This window comes from Anser cygnoides, chromosome 16 (assembly GCF_040182565.1).
Source record: "Anser cygnoides isolate HZ-2024a breed goose chromosome 16, Taihu_goose_T2T_genome, whole genome shotgun sequence".
In the NCBI taxonomy this organism is placed as follows: Eukaryota; Metazoa; Chordata; class Aves; order Anseriformes; family Anatidae; genus Anser; species Anser cygnoides.
Genome location: NC_089888.1, coordinates 7820065 through 7845970, shown reverse-complemented (window position 1 = coordinate 7845970; position 25906 = coordinate 7820065). Strand labels below are relative to the sequence as shown.

The 25906-nt window shown below is 40.2% G+C and overlaps 1 protein-coding gene across 1 annotated transcript; it reads right to left on the bottom strand.

The window, feature by feature from the left end:
* Positions 1-1631: 1631 nt before the first annotated feature.
* ZFP64 (ZFP64 zinc finger protein) lies at positions 1632-13822 on the bottom strand. Its single transcript, XM_048072544.2, has 6 exons — positions 13654-13822; positions 13037-13276; positions 11547-11708; positions 10283-10345; positions 9410-9661; positions 1632-5531 (listed from the first exon to the last, which is right to left on the bottom strand). Exons 1-6 carry the CDS (start codon positions 13706-13708, stop codon positions 4231-4233), a joined length of 2073 nt encoding a protein of 690 aa, XP_047928501.2. The 5' UTR covers positions 13709-13822; the 3' UTR covers positions 1632-4230.
* Between the last annotated feature and the right edge of the window lie 12084 nt (positions 13823-25906).

Sequence of the window (25906 nt, the reverse complement as noted above, 5' to 3'; positions counted from 1 at the left end):
TTATCTGAAATGCATACACACTATGCACCACTGCTTTCTTAGTGTTCTTGCTAACATTCTTGCTGTTTAACCTCACTTCTTTAAGCAGACAGAGACATTCACAGAAAAGGGAGGACTGTAACACACTGTAACTCACGTCTGGGGCTCCACAAGCAAACTCCTCAAAAAACACAGGCTATCTAGAGAACAAAAACTGCTGTGAATGTGTGGAAGGAACCTATCTGTGGCTTATTGAGTTTTGCACTGAACTGGCTCTAAGAGGAAAACATAACCCCGTGTAAACATCATCCATTTTGTACAGCATGATGTGCTCCTGACGAGCAGCCAGGTTTGCTTGCTCTGTGCCACACAAGCAGAGGGTGTCTTACCAGAGAGGGTCTGGAGATCCCGTGGCAAGGGGAACAAAATCCATCCAAGTATTTTCTCCTGGAAAGAGATAAATTGCTACAGGGTTCTGTGGCTGTGGCAGAACTCTCGGAAGGTATACGATTTATTTACTACATGCATGCAAGCAAGGAAGCTCTACCAGAGACACTTGTTATGAATTACCATGCCCTCTCAAGGGATAGCTCTGTTGATAACATGAAGAATGTATTAAATGAATATCAGAGTTTAAAACAATCTGCTTCTACCAGCTCCAAAACACAAAGACCATTACTGTCAAACACAAAAGTAAAGCAAGATTATTTGAACAGAAAACTGATGAAAATTGCCCCAACTTCAGCCTTGCTTATCAGCATTTTTTTCTTTTTTTTTGGGGTGGAGGGAAGAAGTCTCTCTAGATTGTTCACTTAAACATAATGCAATCAGCTAAACAACGTTGAAGCAGCAGCACTAAGCTTCGTCTATTCATTCACACCATTTTGTTATCTTTCCTCTTTATCTTAGAGGCACACATAGGACCAGAATGAAGGTTAGTCTTTGCCTTATGACAAATCTACTGGTTTCCTATTTTAGAAGGTAAACTATTTTTTTTTTTAAAACTGAAATGCAGATAACAGAGCTGTATATCATTAAGTGTGACATTAGATTCCTGGACGTACTGGTGCATCCCCTGGGTGCAGGTCTACTGGCCAAGTGCAAACACAGATAATTGCTATTCTGACCATCCACTTTGTGAACATCTCCCTATTATTCTTGCACTGTACTACAATTCTGCAGCTGCAGTATACAGGCTCAAATTAATTGACAGTGAGTCAAAAATTATCAATTAATATTAAATTATGAGATTAAGTTCTGGCCATAAATCTGCTTCATGGGATCTTAACAGCAGAAAATTGTTTTTATTAGTTGCTTTTTATCTTAAGTGGTGAAAGGAAAGTGTTTACAGCTAAGCTTTCTGTAACTTCTATAAAGGCGGATTTTGAAATATTTTTACCATCTGAACCTGGTAGAGTTAAAAACAGGGAACTGTTTAACAGGAAACATCATCAGGCAGAACAAACCACACTTTAGAGTTTATCTGGATCTCTTGCACCACCTATAGATGATACAAAATATTTCATGTTCACGAAACCCTGCACGTAGAGTTTGTATACACCAAGGACAGTATGAAAACCAGTGTAACTTTCTAGTTGCCAAACTGTACTATATTTGCACTTACAAGGTAGTGTAAGTTTTGCTCCTGGGGAAGCTTCACCTCCCCTGCAATGTGGCCTAGAAACACAGTGAGCTGCGGAAGAAATGCATATTTATTGATGTGTGACTGAAGTGCACCATCTATCGCTAGTGCTTACAGTAACTGCTGCACAGAAGTGCACAGAAACACTGTACACAGCCCAATGGTTTAACTTGTGCATGTACACATATGTCTGGAGGTGAGTTAATAACAAAGAACTGTTCCTGTGTCGTGCATTTTAATTCAAAGGTATCACAAAATGTTTGATCTATGCTACTACAGTGATCATTTACAACCTGGCTATCAGGGACCACACATAACAAGATCAAGCACTTACCTGTGATGCCTTTTATCTTCCAAGTGCTTTACAAGCTGTTTCAACACAGCTGTGATGATCAGGTCTGTGCTACAGGCACAACAATGAAGCATGACTTGAGAGCCACAAAACACCAATGCCAGCATTAAAATTCAGTGTCCAGGCTTTCAATTTATTGTTCTCAATGAATATTCTGCAGTGATCTAACGTAGTAAAACCCTCCCGCCTACTTCTAATTTATTTAAAAATACGTGTGCTTAGGGACTTGGAACTGGGTCTTGTCAGCTCCAGAAATCAGTTATCTGTAGGGAAGAGATAATTAACAACAGGCAATGAACCTGTGCCACTAGAAAAGTTGGAGAACAAGGGCAGGGAATAATATACCCTGAAATACAGCTGTCGGTGAACTCAGAACTTTTACCTCTCATTTCAATACAGCATAGGGCAACAAAATAAATATTTAATAATTCCTCTTTAATTAAGCATTCATGAAGTTTCTCCTAACTGATGTGTGGTCTTTTCTGACATCCCTAAGTGGAAGGACACATTGTCAGCCAGTTCAAATCAAAGATCAGATTTTAAAACCTGGATTATTTGGATTTTATTTTTTTAAAGAACATTAATTATGAATCAAGAATTAGGAAGGCAGGATAGCTCTCCAAAAAATATTATTTCCCATAAATTATTAAGTCAGTGATACTGGAAGACTCAGATTTAAGCAACCTTTCAACAAAAGACAAAGGTCACATTTTCAAGAACAACTTGTGCTTGCAAGCCATGATTGAATTTTCCTGGACATATTGTAAAGCAGAAAGCCTCACACTGTACATAAAAGTGCATACCACACATAAAGAAGTGGTGGGGGAACACCCCCAGATATGCAAAATAAAGTCTGTAAAAAGATTAAAAAAAAAAATTAAAAAAAAAAATCAAACAAGGCCTATTCAGAAAGTGGCTCTAGCTATATAATCTTGATTCGGTGATTCTCTGTAAGTTTTCCAAGCATGTTTCTAGCACGTAAAGCTATCATTCAATGTCTTCCACTAGCAAATACTGTGAAATTTAACTTGATTTTGATTCCCCAAGATAGAATCTCAGAGCTGGTTTTGATAAGTCTCTTTCCAGACTTCACAAATATTAACAACTGTCCTTGGGATACTGTCTGGCTGTGAACGATCACTCATTTTTGCAGATCCAGGGACCTATAAAGCTGTCTATTTTCTCAAGCTACACATTCTGTTTTTCAACTAGATAGTAGAGTAGTGATGATATTACTAGCTACCATTACAGGAATACTCATCAGATAGGACTATAATATTGTATAATTCAAAATACAGCCCAGCATTCATTCATTAATTTAGCAGTAAATGATGCGTGTCTATCTCATGATCCAATCTGATTAATGCTAGTGTTGCAAACCTCAGATTAGAATCTTTTTTTAATTATTGTTTTGAATTGAATGAATTCGACCTTTTCCTTTTTCCCCTTTAACCTGAAAAGAACAGCACTAAAATGGAATGGACTTTTTCCACCCAAGCAACATCAAAATAAAAACAAAATTTAAGTAGTGTTTGTAAAAAATATATTTGTGGTTGTTTTGTTCTTTAAAACACAGGTGCCTCTGACACATCACTGTGCCATATACATAATTTGCAATAGTGTTCTTGCTAACAAACTTAGTTATTACTGATGGACAAAATTATTTTGTCTTCTAAAAACCATCACTTGGTCTTCTGCATCAGCATTACCAGATCAAGTGTCACATGCTACCCACTTCTACTCATATTAAGCAACAGGTCCCATGGCCTTCAGTAGGGCTCCATTATTGATCTGTAAGAAATGTCTACAACCAGCCAGGTTCAGTTAATCCATACATAGCATGTAATCAAAACAGACCTCACTTAAAAATATAGCTTGGAATGGCTCGGACTATTGTCTTTTGTGTATACATGAAAGTCTGCTGTGAAGATATTTCATCATAAGGTGAGGTTTTCTTATTTTTGCCAGCACAATGCAAGAATCCTGGTCCAGGAAGCTTACTGCTTGGTGAAGCTTTCAATAGTTGCTTTGATGCTCAGATTTTATGAAGAACATAGCCTCCGATTTCAATAGAAGCACAAACATACACAACCTCTTTGCCACATACAAGGTGTATGTTTCCACGTACAGACAAGCAGAACACGTATGTGGAAGGTATTTGGCTTTGTAGGACAAATTCTGTATTCACTTATGTTCTATGCATTTCTGCTGAAATCACCAGTGCCTCCAAGGCTGAAATTTGTTAGTTACTTTGTGACTAATCTGGTATTGAGTCTGCTGGACACAGCAAAGCTGTGTGTGGTCCACTTTGAATGATAGAGTAGGTCTGCTTAGGGGCTTCTGTGTGAGAAGATGAGGAGAAGATAGGAGGAGGGGGAGCTGAAGTGGACACCGTGATACTCTGATCTCCATCACTAACCACAGTCACTTCTGTTGCTCCTTCTTGTATCAAAGCATTAAGGCCTTCTAAGTCAGAGCAGCTGATTCCAGAGCTGGTGATGAAAGCTTGGTTTGCTGAAGCCTCATGACTGCTGACAGGTGCAGCAGGAATCAGAGTTTGATGTAAAGCAGTTCCATCAGTTTGATCATGGGTTGTTAGAAGAACTGCTGGCTGTGCCACAGGCACTGCTTCGCTTTGTGATATTGGAGGTGGAGGTGGTGCCAGCAAACTGACTTGGCCCAGCAGCTGCAAGCGGCTGTTGCCTGAGAGATCTTCCTGGTTCTGGCTAACTAGTGTGGGGGGCACAACATTCACCGATGCAGCCTGAACTATGCTGTTACTCTGAGGAACCTGGTGACCCACAATGATCTTGACCCTTCCCTCGTTGTATGGAGAAACCTGAGCAGCCTGAATTGGGACCTGGAGGTGACTGACAGTAATCGGGGCACTGGTCTGTCGACTGGGATCCATCTGGAGCTGTAGAACAGCCAGTTCATTATTTTTAGATCCACTGTACATACTGTGCTGCTTCTTATGACTCCTAAGAGAATCTTCTCGGACAAAGGAAGCATCACACAAATCACACTTAAATGCCTTCTTGGCATCTAATTTGGCAACTTGCCTGGAGCCACCTTGCTTTGGCCTGTCTCCTTCCTTCTTCTCCACTGTTTGCTTCTTGGTCTTGACTTTGTCTCCATGAGCTTTCCTCACATGAGTAGTCAGGTTGCTCCGCTGCTTGGTATCGAAGCTGCAAAATTCACATTTGAAAGGACGATCTTTGCAGTGAATTCGCTCATGCACTTTCAGAGCTGCCTTGTTGGAACAAGAGTAGTTGCACTCCGAGCACTTCACTGGCTGCTCAGGCTGATGAGTTCTTATGTGGTGTCGAAGGCTTGTTTTGTTTCCACACTGAAACTCACACTCTGGACACTTCAGAGTATTTTCCATACTGTGTTTGATACGAATGTGTGATTTCAAGTTTCCTTTCATGGCGCACCGGACCTCACAGAACTCACATTTGTAAGGTTTCTCACCAGAATGCACACGCATGTGCCTCTTCAAGTCCGAGTTGATTTTAAATTTAGCAGGACACATCTGACACTGGAAAGGAGCATCTCCTGTCAACAAAAAGCACATTACAAATTACAGATGAGACACCAAGATCCATTTTATTTCTGGGGAGACAAAAGGTCATAGTGAAACATTCACAGCCAACTTGTTGAAAATATGTTGGGAGTTTACAGGTATTTAGAAGATGCAGAGGACTTTAAGGGCACAGTATTGATCACCTGCTCTAACGTATCTGTATGCAGATTTTCCAAGAGAATGCCTGCCCACATCTATGTATTTTTTTTCCATATTTAGATGTTCTCATTTTCTAGTTCACTTTGTAAAACTGTACAGTGTGCTCACAAAAAGCAACTGGAGTTTCTTTCTCATTTGTCCCTCTTTGGCAACAGTATGCCTCAACCAGGGTTTAAAATTCATTAAAATAAACACTGTAACAGCTGCTACATTTTTCAAGTCTAAAAAATCAACAGAAACACATGTGTGTCTCAGGTCTACAGTACAAGATTTACAGTGAGATTCCTAAGTTAACTTTAAGCCTAGGTAAGTTTCAGGCTACTGCAGACAAGTAATGGGCAACAACCTCACTGCTCAACCATACAGTCCTTATTGCCTTTCTTGTACTGACATTTATTCACATGGTGAATTAAATTAGCTGACAAGAAAAGCTGGTCTGGTTTACTTTCTGGCCTGGTTAATTCCTTGCCCTGGTTCATGTGGTGCAGCACAAATGCTATTGCTGGCATGCACAGAAAAGCAGTGAAAACTTTTGTCCAGAATGTGGGGAGTTGTATGGACAAAAGTCCGTATCTTGATGAGTGTCAGGTGGCTGCCAAACCACGGTGGTACTGCAGTTATACAGAAACAGAAGAATCACAGATACGTAAACGTAACTGCAAGAGAGAAATGGGAGACTAATGAAATATGCATGCAAGTATGGGACTCCAGGGAAATGTGTTTATACAGAGAAATAACATGCAGCTTTTGTTTTTCCAGCATTACAGCAACCAAGATATTTACATCATACCTAATAATATTCTACAGATTCAAGAAAATCTGTTTGTATTCACGTGGTATCAGTTCACATTCATGCAAACAGATACATAAAATATTCGTAAGTGCATAACTTTTATGAGCGCAATCCTGACCCAAAACCTATTTAACTGAAAGTTAGGTTAAATTCTTAACTGCTAAAGCATGAAAAATGAACGTACTCATCTGTAAGATCGTTAGTAGCCTGTTTATGTCAAACCACGTACGCAAATAACCATTTGAACTGCCTGAATCTAAGCCACTGTTTTGCATTTTCTTTATTTGCGGGCTTGTGTCACATGTATGGTCAAAATAAGCTGTACATCTGTCAATCCATATAGTCAATTACAGCATAAAAAAGGACTCTTTTCTGAAGTCATTGAAAAAAAATCTAGGGCAAGCAAGCCAATCCTATTGAAAAACGTCCTTTACCATTTTCTTTAATCTAAATACATAGTTTTCTAAACTACTTGAGCATAAAGTTTAAAAGAGTTATTTTGAAAGAGAAGAACTGTGTTCCTGAGTGCTAAGACATGCTTGGTGGAGGGAGGAGAAAGAGTGTATTTGTTTAACAAGCCTTTTCTTCTTTAAGAAAACCACAAATAGCTATTTTATAAGTTAATATTTCATACAATTCTTACAGCTATGACAATAGCTGTATAGTTTTGCATAATTTGCTTATCCAGCTACATATGTCATAGGTTTAGCTGCATATTTTTCATATCAAGTTGCGGCCTACTGTGCTAATCCATGTATCTGTTTAATAATAGAGATACATAGTGTATTATCTATATTAAACAGATTTTTATTAATGAAGATGCACTGTTTGCTCATCTAGTTTATTTTACAGTCGCAGCTGCATACTCTGCCATGAAATTTTTATCTACTTCACTGATGAAGGCATTGTATGTATTTCAATGGCTTAATTTTCACATACTGCATAGCACAATAAGAAAAAGAATTGGTAGTTTTATTGAATAGAGCAAAGACTGTTCTGTTTACTTTAAGAGTGGTTTATTACTTGCTTCTTTACATTTCTGTTCATTTATTATTAACGCTGACAGAATCAAACAAAAAAAGAGTGTCTGATCCTGGAATTAAAATTAACAATTTTAATAGTATTTCTACTCAAATTAACAGGAAACAGCTCTTCAGATGACTAGTTCAAGTAATGTCATGTAGATGATGTGACTCTGAGCAATGTAAATTACATTCACCTCCTACAGAATGACTAATTTTATTGTAGTAAGGAATGTATTCTAGAAACCAGTCTTACTTTTCTCCTAAAATTGGCTGTGTGCATAACAGCTTTTTAACCTAAAAAGGATGAAATGATTACTGTCTAAATTCTTGTGCCTCCTTTCAGTTAATCAAAAAAGCTTCTTTTTAAAAAACAACAAAAGGATTTAATTTCAGAGAAATGGAAGAGACGAGCAAACTAACACCTTGCTTGAACTTCAGCACAACGTTGTTTGCTTAAAATGCAACAGAATAATTTGCTAAAAAGAAAGAAGGCAGCCTAGAAACCCTTTCCAACTATCACAATATTTAATGGAACAAAAATCTAACTCTACTGGGAATGCGTGAGTATCATCATTCAGAGGTTCTCCCACGGCCAAATTCAAAGCATACCTGTCCACATTCATAAATGCAAACACAGGCACACTCCTACATTACATGTGGAAAACTCAACATCATATTCTGTAACTACTGTGTTTACTAACAGCTACCTTCTCACAACACCCCGTACTATTTTGACTGACCATCACATCATCTTGTAGAGCAACAGAAAGAAGGATGCTTGTAAAACAACTGCCTGATAATCCTGCCTGTTCCATCACAGCAGACTTGTGAAGTATAAAAGATTCTCTTCTGCTAGAGACAGATTGGTTTAACCCTCCCCTCCTTCACAATGCACAAGGGATTTATTTCTTTTATCTGTTTGAAATAAATCCCATCTTGCACACATCTGAACTAATGTTGTTTAGTACTTGAATTCCAAATCAGACGCAGGATAGGTTCAAAGCTAATCTATTAATCAATGAACCATAACCACCTTGCAGCTAAAATTCACAGAACTAATCAAATATATAGAAGACAACACACAAACCTAAACCTGGAGTAGATGAAAAACAACCTACAGAGAAAATTGTACAAAGACAACTGTACAACAGTATCTTTATGGCAAAACTCTTATAGAAACAACCTATAAGTGAGAAGTCTAATTAAAAGGAAACCAAACAAATAGTGTAAGTATAAAACAATACAATGTTTATAAACCCGGAGGCCAAAGTTTTCTATCCACAGAACAAATATGATATGGGAAAAATATAGTTCCAACTGATCATACTCCACAGTTAACGTCCATTAGCCTGAACGGGGAAGGCACCACAAAGAAAGGTCAAAAAAGGTGCAACTTAAATTGCTAATTACTTGCAAGTTTACTAATGAGATATAAATTATGCATCTTAAGTTTCCGCTGACACAACTAGTTTAACTATAATTTCAAAGTTCAAAAATAATTTCAGTGTTTCTTATATGGTGGACCAGACTTGAGAAACACAAATAGGACCCTAGACGCTCTCAAGGACCTAATTATTTATTGATTTATTAAGTTCTATTGGTTTAAGAACATCTTAACAGGCAGTTCCAAAGTCAATTTAAAAGAACAACTACCAAGAGTCAGATCTGTCTTCCAATTGCTTCTAGGTATTTTCAGGAGAGCTGTCTTGCCCTACTAGATTATATGCCCAAGAGACTGAGAGAAGCCAGATGCCTAAATGCTTCTGAGAATTCAAGTAGGCACCTCCTGGCATCTTAACACCCTGTATACCTTTTTAAAATCCTCCAAATGGCTTCCAAACTTTTACAGATCTGAATTTTGGTATAAGCTCACCTGTGTGGGATCTGAGGTGTACAGTTAGCTGGCTAGAGTTGCGGCTTGCATAAGGACAGATTTGGCATTTAAAAGGACGCTCATTGGAGTGAATGCGCTGGTGCTTGTTGAGACTGCTGCTGTCAGCAGCTGCATAGTCACAGTGTTTACATTTGTAAGGCTTCACGCCAGTATGGGACCGCATGTGCATCTTCAGCTTATCTTTGCGACTAAAACATTTGTTACAAACATCACATTTATGGGGCTTGTCTCCTGAAAAAACAAACAAACAAACAAAAAACAAACAAGACAGCATCAATACATGAAGAATTTTTGCATCATAAAGTTGTTACTAAATAACAAACAAGCAAACAAAAAACACTAAACACTTTAATAGCAATGTGGCCAGTTTTCAAAAACTGGATATAGGATTTCAGCTGACAGCCAGTCGGCTAAGGCTCCAGAAGGCTGCATATGCAAGTGCAGAAAGTTGAGGCGGCCTTTTGGCACAGTCTCCCCTCAGAACTCTGAATTAGTGTTTTGGGGGATGGCAGGTGAACTGTTGAAATCACTGTTTGATATCAAAGGCAAATTAAGTTTACACACCACCACACTGCACCCTGATAAACACATGGTCTGCATCTACGAAGTTTGATAGTGCCTTAACCTACGTAAAGTGCTCATGTTTCATAGCTGTGAGTGTTAGGGCCCAGTTGGGCCGTAGCTTACCAAAAAAGGCATTTCCCTAGGCACTAAGAACTAAACCTCCAGTATATACATATACATGTATAACTTATCTGATTTATCTGTAGATGTTATTTTGTAGGAAAACTCTTTTTAGCAGGAAGCCAGAAAGGAAACCAACCAAAAATAAAATATAGTGACTGTGTAAACCTGTGTGGGTTCGCAGATGACGTTCCATATCCTTCATACCATAGGAAGTCTTGAACTGGCAACCTGACAGTAGTAAGATTAAGAAAAGAACACCATTAAATTAATGGACAGTTTAACAAAATAACAACAACAATATACTACGATATTAGATGAGGCCCTGGGCAACCTGATATAGTGGGTGGCGTTCCTGCCTCTGGCGGGGGGGTTGGAACTAGATGATCTTTAAGGTCTCTTCCAACCCGAGCCATTCTATGATTCTGGGCATTAGGTTTCTTCTCAGTAAGATTTTCTTTAAAATTCAGTATTTACAAAAAAACAAAAATTCCCCATCTCATTTCCTTACAACTGCTTAAAACTGGCTTACCTATGAACTTTAGTTTTCTAATGCTTCCCCGGGGAGGCAATTCCCCCTCTACATTACCATTTTCTGTAAGCTTTGAAACAAGTTCTCTGTACTCTCTGCCTAGGATTTGAGATGCATTTTAAAATACACAAGGGATGCAGAGGTATCTAATTAATTCCACATATGATTTCAAGTTAGTGCTATTGGGAACTTAGGTAACAGCCCACCATTCAGGAATTCTGCCCAAGCAGAAAATGTTACAGGTTTAAAGCCCAGAAATGAATGCCATACATCTTAACTGTGCCTTTCAAGTGAAGGCAGGCTAGCAAAAAAGAGCCTGCAACTTCTGTTCCCATTAATGATCACTACTCATCTACATGGCTGTCTCCACGTATTTATCGCATATTGAATGATTTTTACTCATTAAGGTCTCCACATACTTTGGTTCAAACTACCATCATAGTATCATAGAATGGTTTGGGTAGAAGGGACCTTAAAGGTCATCTAGTTCCAACCCCATTGCCATGGGCAGGGACCTCTTTGTATACAAGCTAACTGATCAAAGACAAAGCATATAATGCAAAATGCACGTATAATATTTTTTGCATGCAACAATGGCAGCTGGCAAAAAGGAAACCAGACTCTGCCCTTCAACAGCACGGGCCAGTATGCACAGGCCAGTGTCAATATGCAAGCCCACTGGAGCATCACCAGGGTATGTCACCGTACAGGACCAAAGTCTAAGGACGTGCAAAATCAATAGCAAAACTACTACTGATGTCAATGGTAGTATACCACACCCTTTGTTGGCTGCCCTCCAAGTTTCATGCATCTTAAGTGCTTAAGACAGACAGACCTACTTTGTATATAACTATACCAATTCTATCAATGTTATAATGAAGACAACATAATCCACCTTACCTGGATAGCAACAGTTTAGTTTCTTCTGTGTAAGCGAGGAAGTCGATTTTCTTGAACGTGCTTTTGGTGGTGTAGAGACAATAGCAGCAGCTGGAGGCTCACTGCTCTCGCTAGGCAGGTACGTTTGATAGCCATGCTCAAAAACAAACTCTGGTGCAGAAACTAAACACATAAAATAGCTCAGTTTGATAACATTAGCTTGTCCAGTCAGTAAAACCTTTCTAATTACTTTCCATCTCATAAACTACTCCTCTACTCTGTTTTCTTTTCCAGCAAGACTTTTCTTCTTGGCTTCTTATTAATATGGGGGAGTTGGAAGAAGAAAGGCATTTCTCTCCCTTGCTATCCTGCTATCAGATGAAAACTCTGTAAAGACCACATGAGCCATGCTGAGATTCATATGACCCTACGTAGGCCCACTTGTCTCCCTGTTTGAATCCTATCTGACTGCATTGTTAAAACATTCTGCTTCTTCCGAAGCCTGTCCAGGTCTTCCATTAATAAAGTTCTCTTTGGTTTTCAACACTGGCTGTGCTACAGCCCAAAGGAGGGAAAAAAAAATTATATGGCTAGTATTGTCAAAAAGGCATCACGTAAATAAACAAATAAAAAAAATCAAAAAGTTCAGCTTCTTTCAACTATACTGTTTTTAACTATTACTCATAACGGGTAAAACTGTCAGGCAAAGTCGCAGCTTTTAAATCAATTAAACGTTACACCCCAAAAGGGCAGAAGGATATAATTGCCCTCATTTTAAAGATGAGTAAATACGAAGCACAAGAGTGACTCATCCAAAACCCACACTGAGTTGAGGGCTTATAATACAAAAATTCCTGGAAGTGGGCCCTGAATTCATTTTGCTTCACTGCTCTTTCAGATTTGCTGTCCTAATCTATCTGTACAACTTTAAAATCATGTAATTTGAATTTTAGTAAAATCCCAGACCAAGCTAAAACAAAACTTCACAATATATAGCAGGACAAATCTTCATACATTGAACAAAATTGTAGTTTTATTTACACGTTTGCGGGATCAGGACCTTACTTAAGCCTTTGCATACACAGAAATTTTGAGTAATATTTTTTCTGCCAATTACTTGTGGGAGCAATATTAGGGAATGCAGTGTTCTCACATAAAAGTGCCTGGATTAGAGCCCGACAGCAATTCTGAGTCTGTTTCTCATCAAAAACACTCTTAAAAAATAAAATGCATAGCAATTTGATTACTTTTCCTAAGTATTGACAATTTTAATTAGTTTGCACAACTTGGTTATACAACATGTTAGAGCTATTGTAAGTGAACTCGTATTTCAATTACGTATCTGTTGCCACACCAAAACCGAGGCTGCACACCACTCGTTTTCTTCCTTCCTTTGCACAAATATGTCAACTAATGTGACCAGTTTGTTCACCTTAGTGTGATGGGGACATGTGCAGGGAGCAATGTAACACTGCTTTGCACGAGCAGAGTGCTCTGAAGCACTGCGATACCTGTGATGGTTTGGGTCTCCGAGGTGATGGTTCTGGCCGCAGTTTGTGCCTGTGTCGAGGGCACCGTTTCCTCCGACACAAACTGGACCGTGCTGGTGGCCCCAGCTGCCGCACTTGTGAGCTGGCAACCGCTCTGCTTGTGCGCGACGAAGGCATCGAGGTTGTTGAACTGCTGCTTGCAGATGCCACAGATGTGGATGTCCGGGGTGAGCTCCACCAGCACCGTGGTGCCTCCTGGAACTGGAACGACAGCAGAAGGGGCAGTGATTCCGTGATTCTATGACTCTAAGGAGACCAGCACCCCCGGCACCTGGCGCCCGGGGCCCCCAGGGGCGGAGCTGCCCGCTGCGGCCCATGCCCATGCCCGCGGCCACGTTCCCCGCAGGCCCCGGACCCCCTGGGGGGGCCCTGCCCAGGCCCAGCCCGGGCCCCGCAACCCCTGGGCGCTCACCCAGATTCCCGGGTTCCCCCCCAGCCAGGTTCCCGGGCTCCTCCGCTCCCGCCTCGCTTCTTGCGCTACTCAGGTTTCGGGGCCTGCCCGGGCCCCGGTTCGAGCCGGCTTCCGCCTCGCGGGCCCCGGAGCGCGCATAACCCGCCCGGCGCGCCTCGCCACTTACACTGCACGGGGCCCGGGAACGCCGGCGCCGCCCCCGCCCCGCCGCCGGGGTTCATGGCGATAGCGAGCCCCGCACGCCGCCCCTGCCACCTGCCAAGGGCCTTATTACCGGCGGGGAACCTCCCCCCCCGCGCCTCTCGGCGGCCGAGCGGCGGCGGATGTGGAGGGGCCGAGCATGCTCAGTGGAGGCGGCGAGGTTGCGGCTGCCCTCACCTGCCGCCGCGCTCAGGGCTCCGTCATGTCACCCCTTCACAACAGCGCCGTGCTCGGCTCCTTGGGCTTTTCTTCAGCCCGATCGTTCCTGCCCCCCGTAACGGCCTGCGCTGGCCTCATGAGCCCGGGCTCCGTGCCCTGACGAAGCCGGCAGTGAAGCCTTAGTGCTGAGGCGGCTGCGCTGCGCAGCCGTGTCCATGAGGCAGAGGTGGCTCGTGTGAGCCAGCCCTACCTCCTGGCGAGGCCATCGTCCTGAGCCGGGCTATTTTTGTGTCCGGCAGGGCGTGTGTCAATTTGGAAATGCACATTTGGAAATGAGGCAGGGCAGGTGCTAGAATTACGGTTCAAGGTAGTCTTTCAGTTTTGGCTATCTCACTTCAGTCATGTGCCTAGTCACAGAAACATAGAATATCCCAAGTTGGAAGGGACTTACAAGGATCACGATCCCAAGTTCTGGCTCCACACAGGACCACCCAAAAATCAGGCCCTGTGTCTGACAGTGTTGTCCCAATCATAGAATCATAGTTGGAAGGGACCCACAAGGATCATCGAGTCCAACTCGTGGCTCCATAAAGGGTCTACCCAACAATTCAGACCACATGACAGAGCATAGTCCAAATGCTTTTTAAACTCCGACAGGCTTGGTGCCATGACTACATCCCTGTGGAGCCTGTTACAGTGCCTGACCACCCTCTCAGTGAAAAATGTTTTCCTAACACCAGGCCTGGCCCTCCCCTGTCACAACTCCATGCCTTTCCCTCAGGAGGAAAGTGGTGTCCCCCAGGGGTCGCTATTGGGGCCTATCTTGTTTCCTATCTTTATTGATGACCTAGATGAGGGGATTGAGTGTACCCTCAGTAAGTTTGCAGATGACACCAAGTTGGGAGGTAGTGTTGATCTGCCTGAGGGTAGGGTGGCCCTTCAGAGGGATCTGGATAGGCTGGACTGCTGGGCTGAGGTGAATAGGATGACGTTTAACAAGGCCAAGTGCTGGGTCCTGCACTTTGGCCACGATAACCCCATGCAGCACTATAGGCTTGGGGCAGAGTGGCTAGAAGACTGTGAAGAGGAAAGGGACCTGGGAGTATTGACTGATGCTTGGCTGAACATGAGCCGGCAGTGTGCCCAGGTGGCCAAGAAGGCCAATGGCATCCTGGCCTGTATTAGAAATAGTGTAGACACCAGGAGCAGGGAGGTGATCATCTCCCTGTACTCAGCTCTGGTGAGGCCGCGCCTCGAGTGCTGTGTTAAGTTTTGGGCCCCTCACTACAAGAAAGGACAACAAAACTGGTGAGGGGCCTGGAGCACAAGTCTTATGAGGAGCGGCTGAGGGAGCTGGGGTTGTTTAGTCTGGAGAAGAGGAGGCTCAGGGGAGACCTCATTGCGCTCTGCAACTTCCTGAAGGGAGGTTGTGATGAGGAGGGGGTTGGCCTCTTCTCCCAGATAACTAATAATAGGACTCGAGGAAATGGCCACAAGTTGTGCCTGGGGAGATTTAGATTAGATATCAGGAAAAACTTGTTCTCTCAAAGAGTGGTCAGGCACTGGAACAGCCTGCCCAGGGAGGTGGTGGAGTCACCGTCCCTCGCGGTGTTCAAGAAGCGCCTGGATGAGGTGCTACGAGATGTGATTTAGTAGCTTACTGGTGACAGGAGGACGGTTGGACTAGATGGTTTTGTAGGCCCTTTCCAACTGTTTTTCTATGATTTTTCTGAGGGAGCTGTAGGCCACCATGAGGCCTCTGCTCAGCCTGCTCTGCTCTGGGCTGAACAAACCAAGGGACCTCAGCTGCTCCTCATACGTCCTCTCCTCTAGACCTTTCCCCATCTTTGTAGCTCTCCTATAGTTTCACATCCTTCTTAAACTGTGTTGCCCAAAGCTGCACACAATACACAAAGTGAGGCTGCACCAACGCAGAGTAGAGTGAGGCAGTCACTTCCCTCGACTGGGTAGAAGTGTCGTGCTTCGTGCTCAGTGTTAGTCATCATGCAAAACCATGTACTGCGAGATTGCTGATTGTTAGGACAACACTGCAGTAACTGCTGAGAACCAAACTGGTTGCATGGTTATCATCACAAGAAAACCATCCTTCATGTCTACATCTCCCATTTTACAGGCCGTTTGTCCTCCCCAAGCCCTCACCTGTCCTTCAGTCATGTTCACCCCAAATCTCAAAGACAAACCTAACTTAATATCATTTATACAGCCCAATAAGAATCTGATGCCCACTGAAGTTAGTGGAAAGCCTCTTCATTTGCATGGATTTCTGGATGTAGGCCTAAATGTCCATTATAGGCAGTTGGTGTTCCTTGTACTTAGGGCTGTAGAAAACTTTCCTCTAAGATGACACCATTTTTAGGGGGGGTGGGGTGGGGATGGGGGTAGGGGTGGTGGAGGGGGGTGTTAACTTTTTTTTTTTAAGTTATTACTTTATTTATTTATTTTTCTATTTATTTATTTTTATTTGAAGCATAGCCTTTAGTGGTTTGCTGCAACAAACTGGCTCAGCTGTTTTGGAGTGCCACATTATTGAAATGTTGCTTTGTCCTGTATTAAAAATGCAGTTATTCAAGGAAGACTCACTTCACTGTATGTAAACTAAGTAGAAAATGGAAATTTGGAAGTCACATAGCTTTTAGTTCTGGTAGATTCCTTTTGCTACTTAAATTTCACCAAGCTGAAAGAAACAAAAAAATGTATTTGCTTGTGGTCAGTAAAGGATCAGTGGCAGCTGTAGTCTCTGATGGACACAATCCATCCAGGCATGCTTTGCATCCAGTTCAGGCTCCTGACACCTTCAAACTTGTGTTAGACACCAATGTTTCTTCTGTGCTCTGTGTGCTCCATCTAGCAGTAGGGAGGAAAACACCTGGTGATAAGAGCGTAAAGCTGCTGCAGGAGCAGGGCGGACTAACGGGTAACTGAAGATCACGTAATACAGTTGAAGATAAGTGGGAAAAAAAAACAAGTATTCTGGTATTTCCTTGTGAGTTTGATTTTGCTACTGAACAATTTTATAGCTGTGTGGATGTAGCCGTGTAGACGTAAACGTGTAATGAATACACATTCATTAATAAAATAGTTTGCAGAGGCACTGAACATACCCAGAATTTCAGATGCCAGTTCATATTACAGTTGAAGTTTTATTTTCCTGGGAAAGCGGCGTCCGCTTGACATTTCCGTTGACCCATTTTGCCAAAACAATATAGCACAGACATGGGATTGTTAGGGGGCCAAGATAAGACACAAAAGGTGATAATCCTAGTTCCGGCCTTTGAAACCTGCTAACTGTGTTCAATAGCACATCATAGTGCTGGATGCAAAGATCAAATTTATCTCAGTTCAAGACCTCGCGTATATTTTAATCCAATTTTAAATTTAAATTTTGATAAATACATTAAATACTAAAGAAAAAGGAAGCCAAGTGAACACCACACAATGTGTATTGAACGTGGAACATTACTAGCAGCTTCAAAATTTATTCAGAAACACCTTCTCCCCTGAAATAATAAAAATTAAGGAGTTTACATTGATTCAGGAAATACAGATGGCTTTATGTTAGCATGACTACACAGCCAGTACCTACAAAGTATAGAACAGAAATAGGAATCTGGTCAGTGCTGATGAGACTGTTTTGGGAGTATATCCAAAAGAAATCACAGCTTTGAGTAAGAGCAATCAACCTGAATCTATTTTTCCACAGTGCAGACAGAGCTGTAGAACAGAAAGCTGAATTTTAACTCATTTTGCCTTTTTTTCTAGAACACCATGACCCATTTCCAAAGCTGACAGAGTGACTGCCTGTCTGTCTATCCACCAATTATAGTTGCAGTCACAGGTGTATTTTGGAGTATAGCATAACTTATTTTAATCTATTTCTCCCTTGGTTTAATGCCTTTTCATTAGAATACAAGCCTGCTTGACTTGATTAGAAAAGAATAGTCATTGTGTTTTGTTAAAAGTGAATTTTCACTCATCCAAGGACCTGTAATGACAGTTAGGCAGGCTATGTGCCCCCTTTTGATTGCCAGAACAAATACAGCAGGGTAAGAGCACTGCAGCTGTACTTGCTGATGTACTTGCTGTTTCAGACTGGGTGTCAGGGTAACAGTATTTAATTGATACATGAATGATCTGAGGTTGCACTACATTCAAATACGAATGACTGCATGTCTGGTGTGCTACCAGCTCTTTTAGAAACATTTGCTTCGTTTTTCCGACGGACACTTGAAGAAATACGTTAACTTAAGGGAAAAGATTCAGAGCTAAATATACTGCTAACTGGCATCTGAAAGAGGAATTCCCTCCACCCCCTTCCACCGTTCTTTCCAGCTATCTTGCAGAAAGTGCTTGGTCAGTAGCAAAGCAAACTGCTTAGCTCCCTGTGTTGGCAAGAGCTGAAGGCAATTGGAAGTGCTCAGTCTTGGCTGCTTGTGCATTGTTCTTCCCATCTCTGGTATTTCCCGGAATGCTGCAATACAGCTCGGCTGGGAATTTTCTGACTTTTTTTTTTTTTTTTTTTTCAGTGGGGGAAGAGGAGGTGTGGCCAAATGAACACTTTCCCTACGGCCATTAGAATTTTGGTGATGTCTGTGTTGGGAAGAGTTTTTCAGGTCCATGCAGCTACGTGAGGTTTAAACTAGAGGGGGACAGTCACCTGCGTGAGAATAACCAGTAGCTTGCAATCCTGGTGCCTGTGGTTCAACTCCTTGACCTTTTTTCCCTTAGGGGAATACTAACTGTCCAATCACTCTCTTTGGCCTTTATTTTGCTTTTGTTTTACCTGTATGGTTAGAAGAAGGAGGAGAAAAAAAAACAGTCAATAGGCATTGATGAACATAATACAGACTGTGAAATATTTTAAAAAAAATGCCTAATTTTTCCAAATAACATCTACCATCTGATCCACTGCTGTTTACAAAGAACTCCTGATATATGGCACCTGCAAATATAATTCTGTAAGGACCCACCTCTAAAGATACTGGACTGACCGCTATATCACCTCGTCGCATAAGGCCTTCACAGTGAAATGTTCTCAGGAGCACATGTGGTTGTGCATACCATGACTTGCAGAGATACCAGTTACCTAGTGCACATTTACACTGAGAGCTCTTTGAGGCTGGCACTGCTCACTGCCTTGTGTTTCAGCAGTACTTAGCCCAATAAAGGCTCGATTCAGGCTTTGGCATGAACATGGAAAGCATCATTATTATCTTATTAATAACTAATAACACTTACAGATCAGGACTTTATTGAACGATGTTCTGGACAGAGTTTTCATTTCACTGGATGACGATTGATGTCTGGGAGTATAACATTGTGCTGAGCACTTGAGTCATCGAGCAGAGCTCAGCTGAGATCACACTTGACACTATTTCCAGCCTTTAAGGCATAAATCAGTATGCATGTGTAATCTTCGTCACCCTTAACCTGACTGAAATGAAAATACTGCACTGCTTCAGGCTGCCTACAAGTGCAGTGCAAGCAAACAAGGCCCGGAAAAGACAAATGTCAATCATGAGAGAAAAAGAAAAAATCAGACAGAGGCGCAAAAAAGTCAGGCCTCATCAGAGACTCCGAGACAGACATTTCCGGGCACTGTGCTGGACAGATATGGCCTGAACGCTCTCCTGGAGACAGACATTTATGTACGACAAGAAATGTGTAGACTTCTACCTTCACACAGCGTTTCCATCCAGCCCCCTGTCATCTGAGATCACACAGGGGCAACGTATCCTACCTTGCAAGTTCAGAGAAAAAGAAAAAACCTAACTTATTGAAGTAATGGGAAGAGAGCTATCAGTTGCCTAGACAGGAGAGAAATAGAGAAAGCCCTTTAAAATATTACACCTTTTATTGTTTCATTTGCCTTTCACACAGGCTGCAGGAGAATAGTTTTAAAAGAAAAAAAAAACAACAAAAAACAACACACAATAGAAAGCAGAGGTATAAAAAGTATAAACAAAGGACAACATACCAATAAAATGTGAAAAAAAACCCCAACAGTACTGCAAGAAAAGAATATAAACTTGGTTCTAAGCTTGCGGTCACTGAAGAGGGAAAGCTTATCTCTCTTGAAGGCCATGGTGCAAAAACATCGCAAGTGAGATTGAAATGCGGCCTAGGGGACAGATGAAAAAAAAAAAGTATAAATTGTAATTAAAAATTTCAGACATGGAAGATGGAGACAAATGAAGGGTGGATTTAGAGGAAAAAAAAAAAAAAAACAAAAAAAACCCAGCCAATTAAAATAACTTAAAGATTCAAAAACCAATTTTTAGCATTTCATAATTATATTGATGGATAATGACATACACAGCAACATAAATCCACTGAGCTCAAATTAATTATGTTAAATTAATAGGTAATCTGTCTCTGTGTTGATAACATAATTATGATGATGTTTTTCAAATGTTTTAAAATAATGTCATTTCAACTCATAATGCACAGTAGGTATTTTGCTGTTTAACGTATTAGCTATTTGTACAATATTTTCAATGTCATTGCTTTCCTCTACAATAAATAAAGTCTAAATAATCAGCTAGCACCTTAAGATATTTCTTACTGTTGTAGGAGCTGTAAAATAACTCAAAATGAAAATATTATTCACCGAAATAGCACATTGACAACTGTGATTAAGCCTCAATTGAATCCTGTAGCAAAACAGAAATACATTTTTATGTTGAGATGTCTAGTTAGTCTTTGTCAGAAACCAGACCTAAATCCACAAAGGGAAAATTTTAAGGGTTTTATGGGGTTAACCATGCAACTGCATTTCAACATCTGTCCCACAGTGGAAAATACACAGCTATGATCGGAAAAGTTAGCTTTATTGTTTCAGTATTGAATTCAGTTTCTCAGGGAATTTCTGATTATCTGCAGTTGCTTCTCAGCATAAATTGTCTGTTTCCTATGCCTGGCAGCCTTGGTTTGCACAAGCTTCTTGTTCAGATGCCGTACGCATGATGGATGTGTGGCAGGGTGCAAGAACAAATGACCAGTTGCATCAGTGGACGTGTACCTAAGCCGGGTGCATGGGCAGCCTTTGGTGGCCTGGGTTTTTGTGTGTGAAAATACTGTTCTGATATCCGGCTTTGATTATCCTTAAGGAAATGTTTTGTGCCTTTTTTTTTTTTTTTCCTGAGAGTTGCATAGACTTTAGGTTTTTGCTGATTTGGAGTATCCCTAAACTATTCTACAATTGAAACTTTATTTATTTATTTTCAAAATCTATTATATGTAATTCAATTTTTTCTTTGCAAGTTGTTTCTTGGCAGTACTTGCCTTTCCTTCCTGTTCCTCTCATTCCTTTACATTTCTGTTTCTTTTTTTTTTTTTTTTTTTTCTAAATACAAATTGGTTTTTATCATCCTCTGAACAAACTTTTAAAGCAAACTTAAGTTATTATGGTGATGCATATGCCACATCTGAAAATAAACTAGTTAATTTGTGGAATTTATTTCAGCACATTCTGTACAAATATAAAAGTACAGTAAAACTCCGCTGGGATAAACATGATAACAAATAAATGCAGAATCTAACATTTTACAGCTCCACTCTAATATTTAGTCATTTTTATTATTATATTTGGGTTAAAAATGGAAAGCAACACCAGCAGAGGGACTCCCTTGATACTCAGTGGAGTTTTGCCTGCTCCCTAGCAGGGCATAGAGGTAATTTTATTCTAGAAGCTTTTGAATGCTTTACAAGTAATAGAAACCAAGTGGGAAAAGCATATTCCATATTTTAGTTCTGACATTCTCATAGAAAAGAATATATAAAAAAAATTAAAGATTCAAAATACTTGCCTGTGATTCAGTACCTAAAGACTTTCTGGTGTTTTTCAGAATTCCCTTGAGACCTATAAATGCTTCTGAGCTAGAAGTACCCATTGTAGCTATAGTCACTTATGCCACTTTATCAAACTAACGAGCCATTGAGTGATGCTATTCCCAGGTTCAACTCTACTGGGGAGGGAAAGTAGAAAACAAAACTGAAATTTAGACAGAATGGAATTCCTAGGAGCCAGGACAACTAGAATTTATTAATTCATACACTCCAAAGCTTACCAAAAATAATAATCTTCTTTCAGTTTTTGTCTATAAATCTTACCATCTTTCACAAAGTCTGTGCATATAGAAAAGACTGCAGAATTTCAGTACAGGCAATGCCTATCAATTTGCTCAAAACACCTTTACTGTGTTTCCTCTTCTCACAACCACAGTTTGCGCAAAGGGCTACGAAAGAGGAATGTTTTACTGTCATGACAGGAGGAAGAACTTCTGGTTAAATCTTAGCTAGTAAAGATAAACCTTTCCAACTTCTAAATTAAAAATTTCTTCAGCTAGATTAGCTGATTACAGATTAAAAAAAATCATTTTGTATTGCGTAATTATACATCATTTATTAAATATCATGTGACTTGGGCATTGGAGCTACAGCTCCTGACAACTGCAAATTTTTCTTACAGGAAAAGTCTTTTCAGAGTTTAATGGGATTATCCAAACAAGCAAGAATTGAGTTTCTCTCTACTTTATTGTAGATTAGTTTTTGATTTTGTTAGAAGAATAAACAAAGTATATGATACTCTTTGCATGCAAATTTTAATTAACTTGGCCATCACACTGAAAGACAGTATGACTCCCAAATCTTCCTTGTTATTTTACAAAGTCTTGGAGGACATTGAAGCTAGGAAATTTTATCTACAAATCTGTAGATATCAAGGTATTTAGCTTGTTCAGTCCTGATGCAAGAACAAAACAAAATAAAAAATCCTTCTGAAAGAAGGCTTTAGCTTGGTGTTTATCATGTCACAAGATGTACTTTTTTTTTTTTTTTCCAGACACTGAAAATACCATGAAGAGGGTAACAAATGTGAGGGGTAACATCTTAAGTTATTTTAGAGTAATATCTGCATGCAAAAATCACAGCTAGGGAAATATTTTCTGACTTCCACTATTACTCATTTTCAGTTCGCAATTAAATCTCCCTCTATCACGGTAATATTCCCCATGGTCATATGTGTTTTCTTTCTAGGAATCCTGTAACAAATTCATTAATCTATTATCAGGCTTCATGAATTTCAGAGAGTGTGACAATATATTCATTGATGGCAAAATTTGAATTTGCATTGGAAACCTGAACTTAAGAATTAAATTTATGCAGTAAGGTACCAGAAAGATAAGAGCATCTTCCTGAAGAAGGAAGAATATCAGATACATAAAGCAAGTTGCTCATAAAGAACTATAGACTAAAATGCAGCTCCACAAACTATTTTCAAAACATATATTCTGAAAATAAAAATAAAAAAAAACTGTTTTATAAGTTCAGAAATAGAGAAAAATGAACATTCTGTTGGATACATAAACTTATTAACCCACATCTGTTGTGTGACCTGTCTGAAAGGTCTTACAGTAAAGATAAAACTAATGAAAATGATCCTTTCATAACTATGGTCTACTTTTGAAGCAAATTTGAGTCTGTTTCCATCCAGTTTTCATGTTTTAATATAAAACATACAGAAAAATAAAAGTATAGTAACATTTTTCTTGTGTTTTCCTTGGAAAGTCTGATATAAAAGGTTAGCTACAGCATCTTACCTTCTCTCCCTTTCTCCTTTAGGACCAGCATAGCTCTTAAGACTGAAAAATCTGTGCGAGAAAACATTTTGCATGGATGGTATTGTCCGGAAGAGGGTGCTATTTGGTTGTATTTGTATTTTTTTTCTGTTTATATGGAATGACTGATACAATTGAGTATACTTTGAAATCTCCTTCCACACATTATTTTATTTTAGGCTCATTAGTGTGAAATTCCATTTTAAATAGCATAGGCTAGCTCTGAAAACTTCAATGCCAGTATAAATTCTTGCTCAGCTATATTAGGCAGAACACCTAACAAGTTTAAATTCCAAGGGTCCTTTGTGTCTCTTAACTAGTTGCTACCTATATCTTATGATATAAAGGTAACATCAGGTAATATAGTTGCTCCTCCCTGGGGTTTTCATAAAATTCTCATGAAAATGAGATGAACATCTAGCAAAACTATTCCTGTGAATGCTCACAAAGAAAAAAATAATCTCTGAAAAACAAGCAAAGAAATACAAATATGCTGCACACTGGACTTAGTAATTTTTCAATTTATAACAGCTTGATTATCATTATTGAATTAATGATCTCCTCCTCCTTGGAGATGAATATGCTTAGCTGGATTTTGCATATAATGGGAAACCAAGGCAAAAGGGACTTAGCAGCGGGGCTGAGGCTGTAGGCGAATGGCCTCCTCCTTTAGATTGAGCTGCCAAAGAAGATGTTGCCATTTTCAGGTCTTTGTCACCGCTCCCCACAGAGGGTATTTCCACCTCCACCAGGTTGTAACAGAGCAGTAATCATAAACGCTCCCTGCTGTGTTTCAGTTTGCATGTTTGTGTAGCTAGCCTTCGCTCACTTGGATCGGTTTTGGGGGAAGGGGTTAGGAAACATGATGGCTCCAAAGCCGCAGTGAGGCCTGGCTGCCAGGCCCGTGTAGGCCTTTCCACTCAAATGGCTGCTTCGAAGCACATTTTTGCTTCTGCCCACACAGCCACAACTCAGATAAGAAGATGAGGACTATCAGGCACACCAGCTTATGATCTCCTGTAGTAATTACTTAATAATGGGTCCTTGGAGAGATTAGGGCCTACCCCTGGCTTCTAACCCCATTGCAGTGACTAGGGAGGGAAGGAGGTAACATCTTCTCCACTGCTCATACCTGCTCATCTGTCTCCTTCTTCACATACTCAAATTGGCAATCAATTCAAGGCGATCAATTAACAAGTTTGACGGGGGAAGCATAAAACATATTCTAATGTTGGCCTTTTTACCCAGAACTCCCACGTCATTCTTCTGACTCCATGGCTACGGGAATTGAAGAACTATATATTGACCACTTCAAAATACAAAGCTGATCATCCTAGAGAGGTGACAGCTGAATCAGCGCAGCAGGGAAGGCACACAGGATAGTTCTGAGTAAAGACTGAGAGTTACCATGTATTTATGTAGGTTTAAGGTTTTGCATTACCAAATCTGTCAGTCATGCTGAAATATAAAAAGAACTTGATACCTACAAATATTTATTACCTAAATCTTTTTCATCTTAAATATCTTCAAAGTTAGACTGTGATTAATAATAGCAAACAACTATTATCTACTCAAGTATTGTTTTATTTGGAAAGTCTGTGAAGCAAGCTTAAATTTATAATTGTTACTAAATTAGCTTCAGCAACTTCTTATTTAATGGTATCTAGCAGTGAGCAGTAAAGAACGTGAGCCAGTTGCACGAACATCTAGGGTATAAAATGGTTGTTTTTTACTTCTTGTGGAAAAAAACTGCATGTTTTTCTAGTGAACATTCTTTGAAAATCAGCAAACATTTGCGTGGAATGTTTTAGGGAGATGCAATCAACATTTTCTAGAATTTATTGGACTAATCAGCTTTGTGTAGAGTTCACATTAGTAATGTCTCCTGTTTATGTTCAACAAAACCTGAACTTGTACATGTTGTGGTGCCTTTGCTTCTCAGTTTATGCTGCAGCTGTTCTGTGCAGTAGGTAAAACGAAAGGTTTTAATTAAAACTGACATTGCTGCACCTTGTGCTGCTAGTGACAGTCCTGTTGAAAAGTATCATCAGAAGTGTGGAAGCCCACTGTACAAGTCTGCCCTCCTGTTTGCATCCCAGCATTAATGTGTTTTTCAATCTGGCAAGTGAAAATATCCCTTGAAATCTTCTTTTTGATGGGAAATGACTTTTCTGACAAAAATCACTGTGCAAAATATGTGAATGCATATTTTTCATTGCGTATTTTGGACAAAGGCCGAAGGGAGAAAAAGGTCATTCAATACTTTTGAAACTGTCAGCAAACAAGGATATTTGCCATCAGTTTCCAGTGAAATATTTCCAGCTTTTTAAGGAAAAATAAAACAGGTTCACAGATTTAACTTTTTTTTTTTTTGATTAAAAATAAAATTTTCACAGACAAAAACATTCTGATTAGTCTTAATGA